Source organism: Rhinolophus sinicus, linkage group LG11, assembly GCF_036562045.2.
Source record: "Rhinolophus sinicus isolate RSC01 linkage group LG11, ASM3656204v1, whole genome shotgun sequence".
NCBI classification, from domain to species: domain Eukaryota; kingdom Metazoa; phylum Chordata; class Mammalia; order Chiroptera; family Rhinolophidae; genus Rhinolophus; species Rhinolophus sinicus.
The window spans coordinates 58215749-58230316 of NC_133760.1; the positions used below are offsets into that span (position 1 = coordinate 58215749).

A 14568-nucleotide genomic window follows, 5' to 3' on the forward strand; every position below is an offset into this window, starting at 1 on the left:
CAGAGCCCTGCCCTGCTAGAGGAGGTTGAACGATCCTTTCATCATTTCGTGTTGGCTCCTGAAACAGTCCCGTGGCACTTCTGGACCTTCTCTTTCTCTTTGTCTCCATCTCCCTTCAAGGCTCCCACTCCCACCCCCACCAATCTAACTAACACCTTTGACGCTTCACAGAAAAGATTAAAGTGATCTGACTTCGTTACAAATCCTTATCGTAAACTCACTATATTTTCCTTTATGTTTAACGTCTTTATCTTGCCTCGTGTGTGACAGGGAGAAGTGTTCTCTCATCCCGAGCCATAAACCTCAGTTCCTAAGAAACCATCCTTTCACATTTTCTCCCACTAGAAGAGTGGGCTTCTCAGCTTCAGCACTAGGGATGTTTAGGACCAGATTGTTCTTTGTTGTGGGGGCTGTCCTGTGTTTTTTTGGATGTTTCCCAGTATTTATCCACTAGATGCCAGTAGTATCTACCCCACCCGCAACACACGGTGACAGATAAGCACATCTCTGGACATGGCCAAATGTCCTGGTAGGCAAAATCCCCCCATGTTGAGAACCGCCATCTTAGAGGTACGAAGGAAAGCTACCTTAACACTGTTCCACTTTGGGTCCCTGATGCTCATTTTATACAGATTCAACCTGTATAAAACTGTAAGGGCAGGTGGTAGAAAAAGGTACAGTGCCCACATCCCTGGGGCAGACGGCTTTGTAGGTCTGCCTCAGAACTCCAAAGTCTACAGGACTGAATACAAATTCCAGCCCCATGTCGCCAGGCCTCTTCAAGTGTACTCACTGATATCAAGGGAAAATTGGATTCTCTGAGCTCTAACAGCATTTCATGCTGATATCTTACGTATACTGGACATTTTCTCTATCGATGGTCTTACCTTCAAGTGAAACTCAATACATGTAAAATTGACAAAGTCATCTTCTTACCAAACTCTTTTCTCCAGTGGTATTCCCATTCTGCTACACATTATGGCGAAATATGATATGATATTTATTGTCTCCTGATTTTACGTCCAATACCTAATGAGTCACAAGCTCATTTCCCTTTAAATCCTTTCTGACCAGGCTAGCCTAACAAACTCTTGTTAAAATATCCATAAAGATATGACTATAAGATAAAAATCCCAAAGCAGCACTATTAAAATAAGAAAAGACAACCGAACACGCCTTTGTTCAGGGACGTTTTCATCGACTGTGTTCTCACTGATTACGATTGAGGAGGACTGTTTTAGACAACCTAACCTATGTTCTACACTGTAAAAAACAAACAAAAACGGCCACCAGTAGCTAAAAAACTTTGATTCACACACATTGTCTGGTCTTAATCTTCACAAAAATAGGCCATCAATAAGACAAGTCAGAATAGTTCCATGCCTCTCACTCCCAAATAAAGTCTACAGACTTTAGCCCAATAGGACAGACAGGAGAAGGGAGTGGATAGAAAAAACACCTCAGGGCATGCTCGGTCACACAGGCGTGACTGAGAGAGTCACAGAACTCTACAAAGAGCTGAAAACAACTCCCGATTGTGCAGCTTGTTTAGAGACGCTGAGAGTCACAGTCGGTGGCGATCCAGCCTCGGTCCAGAGGACCCACTCTAGTCAAACGAAGCACTTCAAGCTGTTCTGCATTGAGACACCTGCTGCTTCAGCAAACAAGTGGGGCCCTAGAGGCCAAGCGGCAAGGGACGACTTGTTGCCTCTGGTAGTCAGATGAGCATAGGAGAGGAGTGCGGGGTACGGGAGGTCACAGCTACCCAGGCAACTGGGACATGAAGAATCCTGATGCCCGAGACATGGGAACCACTGAGAGAGGAGTCATGCATTCTTCCCCCATCCTTCACTCAAGGTATCAGCAAATCCCCAAATTCTACTGGAGAAGCAGCAAAGAAATTGTGCAAAAGCGGGAGATAGAAAGCTGAGTAGGGCTTCCTGATTTTTTTCTCTCCTGCTTTCCATCTATGCCTTTTTGTTCTACTTTCTGGGTCAGGTACTGGGTTGTATTTTATTATTTCTTTTTAAACACAGTTTTAAATATCTGCCTCATGCCTTTACTTTCCAAGGATTGTTTTGTGAGTATGCCTGTTTAGAGCACATTTTCTTATTTTAAGTATACTATCTTCTTAGCTCTCTGAGGAGATGAATTTTCTAGTTTACTTTCCAATAGCATAGGCACAGAAAAGTATATAAATCCTAAGTATTCAGCTCAATAAAATTTTACCAAGTGAACACACCCATGAAACCTCCACCCAGCTCAAGAATGAGTATTACTAGCATTCCAGAAGGTTCTCTCATAGTAATCAGCACACTGAAGGTAGCTAGTCCTCCAATTTCTATCACTTTTGCCTGTTTTTGAATTTATATTTAATAAATGCAGTCACATATTCTTTGTTCTCTTGCAGTTGGCTATTTCTGCTCTGTGTTACGTTTGTGATGTCCACCATTTTTATTTGTATTTTAAATAGTTCACTATTCTCATTGCTCTATAGTATTCAGTTTTAAAAATAGAACATAAATTTATTTATCCATTTTACTATTGATGGACATTTGGTTTGTTTCCAGTTTTTTGCAATTTTACAAATAATGCTGCTATGAAACATTCTCGGACATATCTTTTGGTGAGAATATATACACCCTAGGAACAAATATATAACATTTATAATTTCTTCATATATATATATATACACACATACATATATATGTATATATATGCAATATAATATGTAATGCTATAATATGATGTATTATATGTATATTAAACACAATAAACATTCTAGTGCAAGTTTGTTTTATCGTTTGGATTGACGAAATTGATTTAATGTCATCTAAGAGACTATATAAAAATGACAAAAACATTTCTGAAAGGGATGAGGGCACATTGGTCTATCACATAGTTGTACTAAAAATATACAATCATTAAAAATGTTCAATACTGACAGAATAATAAATTAATAAATTAATAAATCAAAAATAGAAATGAAGAGAGAATCCTTTCAGACAAACTCTAGCATATATAAAAACAGTACATGATAATGAAAGTTTAGCAAAGCAAAAATATTGGGAAATTTGGCAATTTGGGGAAAAACGAAAATTGTATCCTGACCTCTAACTGCTCACCAAATAAATTCCAGTGACTTAAAACATTAATTTGACTATATAAAGTTAAGATCGCTATCAAGAACATAAACAAAAAGCAAATGTCAAAGTGAAACAATATTCCAAGAAATATGGCAAAGTGTTACTAACTTAAATATGTGTAAACCCTTTACAAATCAGTAGGAACAGTCTAAATATCTTAATAAGAAAAGAGCAAAAGAATAGAAAGTTCCCGGAAGAATAGTGGCCTCTCAAAGACAATCACAAATCAAATCAATGATGAACATGAGGGACCAGAATGTCTTTAAGAGTCATACAAAGATGAAGATAAAAATCACAACAAAAACTAATAACCAAAACTGATGTAATACAGAATTGTACACCTGAAATCTATGTAATTTTACTAACAATTGTCACCCCAATAAATTTAATAAAATAAAAAAACAAACAAACAAAAAAAAACCTGATTTACAGAAATGAACACTCTCATCAAGTGCTGATGGAAATGGAAATTGTTTCTGAAATTTTGCCAACTAATATTAAGGATTCTTATATTAAGCATCATCTCTGGCTGGAAATTCAGGTAACTACTGGGTGATAGGTGGGTGTGAAGCCCGTGCCAGGATACGCTCTCTTGAGTAGACAACATGGAAATTTAGGCTAATTCTAGAAACAGGAATCATACAAATTAAACATAACCTCCTGCCTCACTTAAGCTTATGGTAACCGGTGTGACAACGAAGAAACCCAGTTCAAAAACGGGACCCTTTGCTCCAAGTGGAGATCCTAAGTCTCCATTTTATTTACCAAGTCCAAGCATTTCCCATGTTTTTGCTAACACCTGAAAAACATCCCTAAAGACACGTGTGCTCCAACGTTCATTGCAGCTTTGTTTACGGTGGCCAAGACATGGAAACAACCAAAATGTCCTTCGATAGATGAATGGATAAAGAAGTTGTGGTATATATACACAATGGAATACTATTCGGTGGTAAGAAAAGATGATATAGGAACATTTGTGACAATGTGGATGGATCTTGAGATTATAATGCCATGCGAAATAAGTCAGACAGAAAAAGTCGAGAACCATTTGATTTCACTGATATGTGATATATAAAACTGAAAACAACAAAATAACAAGACAAACAAATGAGAAACAAAAACTCATAGACATAGACAATAGTTTAGTGGATACCGGAGGGTAAGGGGGATGAGGGGTGGGAGATGAGGGTAAAGGGGGATCAAATATATGGTGATGGAAGGAGAACTGACTCTGGGTGGTGAACACGCAGTGGGATTTATAGATGATGTAATACAGAGTTGTGCACCTGAGGTCTATGTAATTTTACTAACAATTGTCACCCCAATAAATTAAAAAAAAATACTAAATAGAGTATCTTTTGCTGGTACCTCTATAAACTGTCAGTGGGATTGAGCAGAAAATATTCAGTAATACTAATATTTTCAGCTAATCCCACTGCAAATCCCTTGGCGGAAAGGGCCCAGAGTGTGCTCTGCCCGCCTTCCTCCTGGTCATCCTTTTTGCTCTAGTCCAGTCCCCTGCTTTCTTCTCCTCAGAAGAATCAGGAGGAGGCCTGGTTAGAGAAAGAGGAAGCACTCCCTTTGGTTCTTGCTCAAGGCTACTGCCCGGAAGCTGCTTTGGAAGACTCTGCTTTCCCAGATGAGTCTCTGGGGCTCAGACTTGCCCAGAACGGTGTGTGGCAGAGAAGCATGTGTTCAGCCTGCATTTGTAAATGCACGTGCACGGCTCCAGGGCACAAGGGTTGGGCCCCATCCCTTTGTGTGCATTTCACACACTGCCTTAGACCTTGCCTACCTAGGAACTCCCATTTAACAACTCCTCTTTGAGCATCTAGGCAATAGAAGGAGATATGGAATAAGAAGATAGAGAGGAAAAGGCCCCTGCACTTATGAACTTACAGTCTAGCAGGGGACAATTCAACAAAAACTACAGTTTACAGCACAACTTCAAGCGTTCACTAGCGCTGCCATTATCCACCAGTGCGAATAGTGGTGAAATAAAGACAGACAAAAACTAACACATAAAGAACACCCACGAAAGCCAGGCACCGAGATGTTTTCTGTGTTATTCCACAGTTCTGTGAGGGAAGTGGTCTCACCCCACGCGAAGGTGACAAACTTGAGACTACAAGGTTAAAAGTGACTTGTGTAAGATCACACATCAAGTAGGGTCCAGAATCAGAAAGAGGCCAGACCTCTGTCAGACTCGAAAGCCCGTGCACACTCCCATTTTGCCGCGTTGTGTAGACAATCAGAGAAACTCACCGTGTAGTAATCATACCAGCGGGCTCTAGGGAAGTATGCAGTGACATTTCTGGCATTCTAAAATTAAACACAAACATTCATGGGCATGGGGACCGTTATCTAAGGCAGAGAAACCAATTTGGTCAGAACAATCGTGGTGGCCTTTGACCCACTTGCTTCGTGTCTCTTGAGGTCAGTACCAGTGGCAAAGCCTTCCTTCCCACCCCACTCCTCAAACAGGGGAAATGTGCCTGCCGCAAACTGGTAGCTTCTGGAAAGCCCTCTGGGATCCAGAAATTTGGGGGGCAAATCATCATTTACTTATAGACTTACACAGTACCCTTTTGAAAGAGACACAGTGAGGTCAGGCCTGGGACAGAAAATGTTGTAGGTTTTATGGTACCAATACTTCAGAGACTATGATGAGTGCAGTAAGTTTTGGGGAGGATACAATTAATTGGTGTGGTAATCAGAAACGTAATCACCAACAGAAAAAGCAAAAAAAAAAGGCTTTTGCTGCCTGAGGACCTCTTATAGAAGGAAGGGTCAGGCTAGCCATTAACAACACGATTCATCACGTTGTTACAGTCCTGAAAAGCTTTGTTTTAATGGTGACAGGACTGTAATGAATTCTTTAGAGTACTGCCTCCACCTGGCCCAGCCTCCTTATTTCAGGTAATGAAGAAGTGATTGTATCTTAAAATATAAGGTTTATCTTTCTTGATTGTCCTATGAATCAGAATCTGTTATGATGATTTTAAAGATGATGGATCTGAGAACCAGAATATCTAAGTGATGGACTTAGCTCGGCGGGCGAGGAAGAGACAGGTGTAAAATAAGAAACCGCATCTCAGCACCCACCCAGGTCAGACCTCTTCTCCTCGCCCCGTTCACCAGGCTTTGGAAGTGGGATCGTCTACTCATCAGGGGCCTCCATACTCACGGGCTCCAGGACAGGGCTGACGAGGAAGGCAGGGCCCAGCAGGAACTGACGGTCTATATCCCAGGTCACCTGGTCTGACACAAACCTGGAGAGGCAAACCAAGGTACCACAGTCAGGACCCAACAGGGCCCTGTGCCAAGGACTTGAAGAAACTCCTCAAGTTCAAACTCCATGTTTCTTCCCCATGGCGCGTCCTAAATGTGAGAATGGCCTTCACCCCTCCAATCTCCCCCTGGAATGTCTTCTGACCTGAGCTGCTGTTAAAGACAGGTAGGTCTTCATATGCCCAAGTTAGAAAGAAATTATTCTGTGCTGTATTGTATTATTTTGAAAAAGATAATTAATTACATAGTCTCTTATCAAAGACCCAGAGTATCGCTGACACTGTGCTAAAAGGAGTTATAACATGGAATGTGCCCGAGTGCTTATGGCAAAAGGCAATCATGTCTTTAATTTGGAAGAATTGTTTCCTCCAACTGACACCAGATAGAATCAAATGATCCCTTAGCCCCTGCAGTTCCAGCCAGACACTTACTCATGGAGAAGAGGCCGCACCACAGTCCTGCCCTCGGTGTAGGCCAAGTGCATCAGGGTGTAGAGATACGGCAGGAGGGTGTATCTGGTCTGCAGGACACTTTTGGAGATACTCACAAAGGCATCATCCCAGGACACAGGGTCTTGCCTCTAAAGGGGAAAAAGCGGAGTTTCAGAGCTCACCCCAGGTTACTTTTATGACAAATGTTTATTACAATGAAACGTGTATTACAAACGAAAATCACACACAGCTAAATCAAAGATGATTACAGAGGAGACTCAGAGAATATGTTTAATGGACCGAAAGAGGTCACCAAAGCCTTCCCAGGACAGCTGACAAGATTTCCCTGTAGGTCACTCTTTTTGGATACATGTGATACAATACTGCCCAGATGACAAGAATAAGCTAGAGAACACAGAAGAAGATGAAACATAAGTGTCTTTTCGTACACCGAGTGCGCATGCGTATGTCTTCTTTGGAAAAATGTCTATTCGGTTCCACTGCCCATTTTTTAATTGGAAAGTGAAATAAGTGAGACAGAGAAAAACAACCACTGTATGATCACACTTATTTAAGAAAGATAAAGGATTCTTAAAAAGTGGAAGTCATGAAAACAGAGTAGTAGAATGGTGGTTATCAGGGGCTGGGGACTGAGGGCAACAGGGTGATGTCAGTCAAAGGATACAAACATCCGATTTTAAGATCAATACATTCTGGAGGATATCATGTGTACAGCATGGTGAACATACTTAACAATACTGTACTGTATACTTGAAAGTTGCTGAGAGAGTAGGTATTAAATGTCTTCAACACAAAAAAGAAATGGGAATGACGTGAGGTGATGGAGGTGCTAACTAACCCTGCTATGGCAGTCATTTTACAATATGTAAGTGGATTTGAAAAAATGAAGAAAGAAAGAAAGAAACATGAGGGCTGACTGGTTTGAAAGAGGTGCCTGGGGGGTATGTACTGCCTTAATTATAGCTCAAAACTGGAGGCCATGTTCCCAGTGACATCTCGTCCTACCCTTGTCCCAATGGTGTTGTGGTTCCTTGCAAAGGGGTAAAAGGCCCCCAGTTGCATCCAGCGAGCACACATCTCATATTCAGCGTCTTGAAAGAACCCACAAATATCTGCTCCTGTCTGAAACAAGATGGAACAAGCCTGTTGATGATTTCTGAAAGGTAGCACCATCCGCGCGGGGCTTCGGAATGATCCAAAGGCCACTTACATAGGATATGCCAAAGAGGCTGAACTCCATCATGCCTGCAAGGAGAACCGCAGCACGTCAGACAAGCCACTCGTGACCTGCTTCGTCCCCACTCCTCAGGGAAACTTTATCGGGGGTACCATCATCCCTCCCCACCAGCAGAGGGCCCCGGAATGAGCCCACACACCAATGATGGACTTCTTCAGCTGGTCCCACGCGGCCGTGTTGTCTCCCAGCCAGTGGCCTCCCCAGCGGCCAGAAGAGGGGAATGTGGAGCGGGTGATGACGATCCCTCGTTGTCCCGTCACCTCCTGCACAGCTCTGTTTGGAGGGGAACGAGGAGGTGATGCAGATTAGAACAGGGGAGGAAAGGCACAGAGCTTCTCTTCCCAGAACGTCTGCTACTAGGGCATGTGACAAAGTGCTTTCTATGGTCCTGGAGGGAGTATGGAAATCTGAGCTATAATGAGGGCCCCACTGACTGACCCCAGATAATGGAGAGAAGAATACTAGTTACACCTTTAGAGTGTTTACAGTGTTTTACAAAGAACTTCACGATGTAATAAACTCACTGGGTCACCTAAAAATAGTGAGTAATCACTAAATCTTACTATTATGTACTTGGTACTTAGTTTTACGTATTTGGGGAGGAAGGTGACTTTGTTTCGAAGGCTTTCCTTGGGATAATTCTTATTCACTGACTGAGCTCACAAAATGGGACAGTGCTAATCCAGTGGGACACCATTTGGTTATCTAACAAGGATGAGAACAACACCAAAATCCCACAAGAGATGAGTGACTTTAGAAATAAAGGCGCTACCCAGTCCTCTGCGTTCCCTTTGCCTCTTATAACTCAAGTTGCTGCCGCATCGATTGCCCTGTGTGATAATGGTCTGTGGCGCCCATGCAAAGGACCAGGTCTTGTTTGAGTCTGTCCTCCAAACTGTGAGTCCAGGGCCTGGCTCCATACTCATGAGTGTTTGTTCACTATATAAGAATAACTACATAGTTGGAATTAAAATCATCTGAACCCGTGGAAGAAGGACGAAGAGGAGAAGCAGCGTAGCTTCATCAGCCACTGGCTGCTTCTTCAGGCCGTGGGACTGGAGCAGGAAGGCGACTCACTCGTAGGTGGGTCTGGTCTGGGACCACCCGTACAGGTTGTGCACGTCATAATGTCGCACCGGGGAGCCGTCTGGCAGGATCTGCTCACCCTCCATGCACAGGGTTTTGCTGCTCAGGCCTCTGTCCCTGGACTCCAGATCTGAGGAGAAAGATCTGGTGATGCGATAGCTACTTCCGATGCTATTTGTCCCTGACCTTTCTTCCAGGGCTTGGACTCTGGATCTTAAGACCAGCTTGACCCCTGCATGGGTCCCTCTCCTTCCCAGGGACATGGGAACGTGCTCAGCTCTGGGAGCTGCTTTGGCATCCACAGGTGTTTTCAACACCCAGCCCCCTGCAGGGTTCTCCAGGAGAAAGCCAGGGCATGGGAAAGAACACAGAGTTGCCAAAAACTGTGAGACACGTTCCAACCGAGGCTTTTAATGTGTTAATTTTATACATAATTCTACGAGGAAGATACCATTATCCTCCTTTTATAGTTTAAAGATTTAGAAACATCAAGTAATCTGCTGAAGGTCCTACAATTCACAGAAAGAATAATTTCTGGAGCCAAGATATGAACACAAGTATAATTCCAAGATAAGGGACAGCCACTACTTTCCACCCACTGGTGGCACAACAACTTCCTGTGGAGGAATTCACATAAGCTAGAAGAAGTAAGGAATGTAGCTGTAGAATCCTTTGGGGACAAATTTGAGAAATTAAGTATTTTTTGAACAAATTTGAGAAATTCACCCAATGGGGCGAGTAAATTGCACACACCCAATCGGGTAAAGTGCTTGAAGTGTGTTTGTCTTTGGCCCCAGAAACCAAAGCCCCGCTGAGGAAATGCCCTGAGCAGTCGGGATAAACCCCTGGCCTCTGGGCTCTTGCAGGGATCACGCCTTGTGGCTATGGCTCTTTCAGGAGAGGAGGCCCCGGGTCCTTACGTGGCATATACGGAGGGTGGTTCAGAGTGGCATTTTTGCAGCCTGGAGGAACTGCCCCGTTCACAAAGCTTGATGGTTCATTCATATCCTAGAAATGTCAAACACACACAAAGCTCTCTTTTACGTCATTACATGCTGTCCACTCAGAGAGAAGGAAGTGGGGTACACATCGTTCAGCACCCAGTCACCCCAGGGAGACCCATCAAATCCAGCTGAGAACTGAGTGGAAAGATCAGTGAAGCCCTATGGGATGAGTAGCTAGAGGACTTTTTTTTTTTAATTCTCCCTCAGGGTGTGAAGCAAGGCTCATTTCCGAGAAATTCCTAGTGATCACCATGGAGTTTTACAGCAGGAACTTGAAGCAAGGTCCAAGGTCTGAGGACTATCAGGGATGCCCAGTCCCGATTGGGGAGCTGCAGTCTGACACATCCAAAGTCTTTCTAGGATCATTATTATCCCTCTTGCTTAAAGGTCAGTGATCCATACACTTAGATACACAAAGATGGACACACCTATCCACACACACACAAACACACACTCACAATCCACATGCCATCAAACTTCAAACTCTTCTCTGGCTCCCGGGGATTTGTGTAGAGTTCTTGCAACTCCCTCTTCCACCAGGTGGCAGTTGAATTACGGAAAAAGTCTGGGAAGGCCACATAAGCTCGGTATTGCTGTAAAAATCAAATCAAATTTATTCGTCTCAAACAAATATATTAGACAGCAAATGGGCATTTACTGAGAGTTTAACTCATGCAGCGCCTTGTGCTACTAGGTGATAGAAAATCCAAACACAGCCTAAGGAACGTTCGCGCCTTATTTGAAACACGAGTGCAGAGAAGAGAAGGTTGCCCAAATTAGACACCTCTCAGAATTTGGAAAGTCTCCATAGACTCATTTCCTCTCCGTATCAACACAAACAGTAGCAATCGATACCCCAAACTCGCTATCTCATGTGTTAGATGCCCAGCCTTCACTTCTGTCCTGTAATTTCCTGAGCATGAGACCCAAGACTGCAGTCAAAAGGGGCAGACGTTAGATGCCTTGTCAACAGGTTGGAAAGAAACATCCAAGTGATCCTCTCCTGTCTCATTCCCACTAGAGAAAGGGGGTGAGAGGTAAGTTTGCATTTTATTGTAGTAGACTAACTACTGGGCATCTGTTTTCTATGGTTTCAGAATCACCTGAAAACTGCAGTTTTGTGTCAAGTCCATTGGAAGGACTTAAGGAGGAAGTTTCAACCTCCCCTTCTCTTTAACTTTCTCAAATAATAAAATACATGTCTTTACTTTAACCTGGAACGTAGACCCAAGGTTTAACTCATCTCTATTGTAAGCTTTTCGAGAACACTGATTTTGTTTAATATTCTTCTGATTGATCTTTGTATTTCCCATAGTGCTTAGCTTAGAATCTGACATAAAATAAATGCTCAGTGCATAATTGTGAATTCACACCTCATAGCAGCAGCAAATATTCATAAATTTCTATATAGGCATTTTGCTCACTATGGAATTTCGTGGTCCTTTGTATGTCTCAGTAAATAGGTTGTCCACGTTCCCCAGTGCATTTTAGGAGTTAACAAGCTAAATACTGCTGGTGGCAAGGCTAGGAGGAACAACAGAAAGAAGACTTGGTCTCGGGAACCTCCAGCTCTTATACACAATGGACAAATATCCTCACACCTGTTAGGATAGCTTTTACCAAAAAGACAAGATATAACAAGTGTTAGCAAGAATGTGGAGAAAAGCAGGAACCCATATGTCTAGATAAAGGGCCAAAAAAAAAGGAACACAAAGAAGGAAACAGTAACAGGTAAGTATACAGGGTTTCTGCTCACAGAGAAGTAAGAGGGTAGTGAGCCACTTCACCGAGAATCTCGTGAGAGGAAGGCACGCGAGGAATGCCTTTTTGTTAGAAAACAGAGGTAGAAACATGGAACCAGGAGAAGAGAACCTTTCACCAAAAAGAGAGAGCTCCAGCTCAGGCAGGTCGGAAAACATGGGGTAGACGAGGGAGACGGAAGTTTCAAAATTCGAATAAACAGATTAATACCAGCCACGTCTGAGTCAATTAAAAAAACAAAACAATTAAAAGATAGACAAAGGACCTGAAGAGACTATTTCCAAAGAAGACATACAAATGGCCAATGGGTACATGAAAAGGTGCTCTAAGTCACTAATCATCAAAGAAATGCAACCAAAACCAAATGACACAGCATCTCACACCTGTTAGGGTAGCTTTTATCAAAAAGACAAGAGATAACAAGTGTTAGCAAGAATATGGAGAAAAGGGAAACCTTGTACACTGTTGGTGACAATGTAAATTGGTGCAGCCACTGTGGAAATCAGGATGGAGGGTCCTGAAAAAATGTAAAGATAGAGAGCTACCACATAATCCAGCAATTCCACTTCTGGGCGTATATCCCGTAGAAAATAAAATCAGTGATCCTGAAGCGATATCTGCACTCCCAGGTTCCCTGCAGCACTATTCACAGTAGCCAAGACATGGAAACAACCTAAGCGCCCATCAGTGCGTGAATAGATAAAGAAATTGTGATGTATATACCCTATGCAATATTATTCATCCAAGAGAAAGAAGGAAATCCTGCCATTTGCGACAACATGGATAAACATAGAGGGCGTTAGGCTAAATGAAACAAGCCAGACAGAGAAAGACCAATATCATATGATCTCATTTATATGTAGAGTCTAAAAATAAATTTTTGAACCTATAGAAACAGACAGTAGGTAGAATGACAGTTACCAGGGGCTAGGGGGCGGGGGAAATGGGGAGATGCTGGTCAAAAGGTGCAAGCCTTCATCTGTAGATGAATAAGTTCTTGGGATGTGCTGTAAAGCATGGTGACTACAGCTAACAATACTGTATTGTATACTTAAAAGTAGCTAAGAGAGTAGATCTTAAGCATTCTCACCACACACACACACACACAATGGTGATATGATACGAGGTGACAGATGCATCAACTTAATTGTGGTAATAATTTATATATATATATATATATATATATATATATATATATATATATAAAATCACACTGTATACTTAAAATATATATAATTTTATTGGTCAAATATACTTCAATTAAGCTGGGGGGGTGCAGGGATACTAAAATAAACAAACAAATAAATAAATAACTGTATGTCAAGGAGCCCATAACCTGACTTGCCTGACCTGGGAGATTCCTGAAGCACGTGGACGACCCAACTTCAAGTGATCTTCTGTGAGAAGCCACAGAGAGAATAGGAACCTAGATACCCTCCCTTGAATCCTTACCTGAGAACCATTAGAAGTAAAAAACCTATTCCTAGGAAAGAGCAAGTTTGAACATAAGGCTGGAAACTGGGAGGTAAGAGCAAAGCTGAGAAACCCAAGGAAGGAAGGGAGGTAATAAGACTGAAGATGGAGAAGCCTGCCCATGAAAAAAAGACGTACAAAGACCTACTCACTAAACAAAGGGATGGAAGACTCTGTTTAAAAGGGATACTCAAGGCAACAACAAAAAGAACAACAAATACACTAATTTGGAGAAAAGACAGTGTGCCTTGGAGGTATCGTCCAGTGGAAATTTCATGGGTCTTGGACTCTGACAGCCTTGGATTTGAAATCACCACTCTGTTATCTAAAACTGTGGACAAGGAATTAAGTCCTCTGAGCCTTACTCATGCAGAGGGTAGTAGCACCTACCTCCCACCTGGGAGTCAAATGCGACATGGAAAGTAACTGGCACAGAGACGAACACACAGGGCACGTTCCCTCGGTGCATTCCATGCCCGTGCCCAAGGCATGGGGATGCCCAGGATGCTGAGCATGGCTGTAAGCCTGACTTCCCCCAACACCCACAAAGACCCTTTACCTCCACTTGACTGTCCCAGTCTAGAGAACTGTTTATAACGATGTTTGGAAGATCAGGCCAAACCTGTGGGGAGAAAAATTGTTCAAAAGCAATGTACTAGATAATTTCTTAAGAAATTATTATAGCATTTCTTAAGAAACTGTAAAGCATGGCCTTATCCTCCATGCTTTCTGCTCCAAGAAACTGTAAAGCGTGGAGGATAATACTTGATTTCCATGTAGCATTGATCTAGAGAAAAATGGATCCCACAAAGCACATACATTCCTCAAACATTCCTTTAGTGTGTTGACAAATCTTGATGGAGAAAATGAGAGTGTCTGATCTCAGAGCCCTAATGGAAAAAGTCAAAAACCAACACGTACACACACACACACTAACAGCTCCCCATGCCCAGCTGGGGCTCAGTGGGTCACTACTCAGATCATACCTTTCCCCAGAGAATGTCTCCACTAGTTGGATCTTTGATAAAGACGTTATCCTTCACACCCCGCTCGAATGCAAGATAGGTGTCCGTCTCATTTCCGGAAATGGCTGGGTCCTAAAATCAAAGGACAGGTCA

The 14568-nt window shown here is 42.5% G+C and overlaps 1 protein-coding gene across 1 annotated transcript in view; it reads right to left on the reverse strand.

Annotated features, from left to right (window-relative positions):
- Positions 1 to 14568, reverse strand: part of MGAM (maltase-glucoamylase) — a 69138-nt gene that overhangs the window by 6609 nt on the left and 47961 nt on the right. The window contains exons 33-43 of the mRNA XM_074315260.1: positions 14437 to 14547; positions 14010 to 14072; positions 10675 to 10809; positions 10133 to 10220; positions 9204 to 9342; positions 8266 to 8399; positions 8100 to 8134; positions 7895 to 8011; positions 6869 to 7017; positions 6334 to 6418; positions 5412 to 5468 (exon numbers count right to left, since the gene is read on the reverse strand). Coding sequence (XP_074171361.1) covers positions 5412 to 5468; positions 6334 to 6418; positions 6869 to 7017; positions 7895 to 8011; positions 8100 to 8134; positions 8266 to 8399; positions 9204 to 9342; positions 10133 to 10220; positions 10675 to 10809; positions 14010 to 14072; positions 14437 to 14547 — 1113 coding nt within the window. The remainder of the gene's footprint in view (positions 1 to 5411; positions 5469 to 6333; positions 6419 to 6868; positions 7018 to 7894; positions 8012 to 8099; positions 8135 to 8265; positions 8400 to 9203; positions 9343 to 10132; positions 10221 to 10674; positions 10810 to 14009; positions 14073 to 14436; positions 14548 to 14568) is intronic.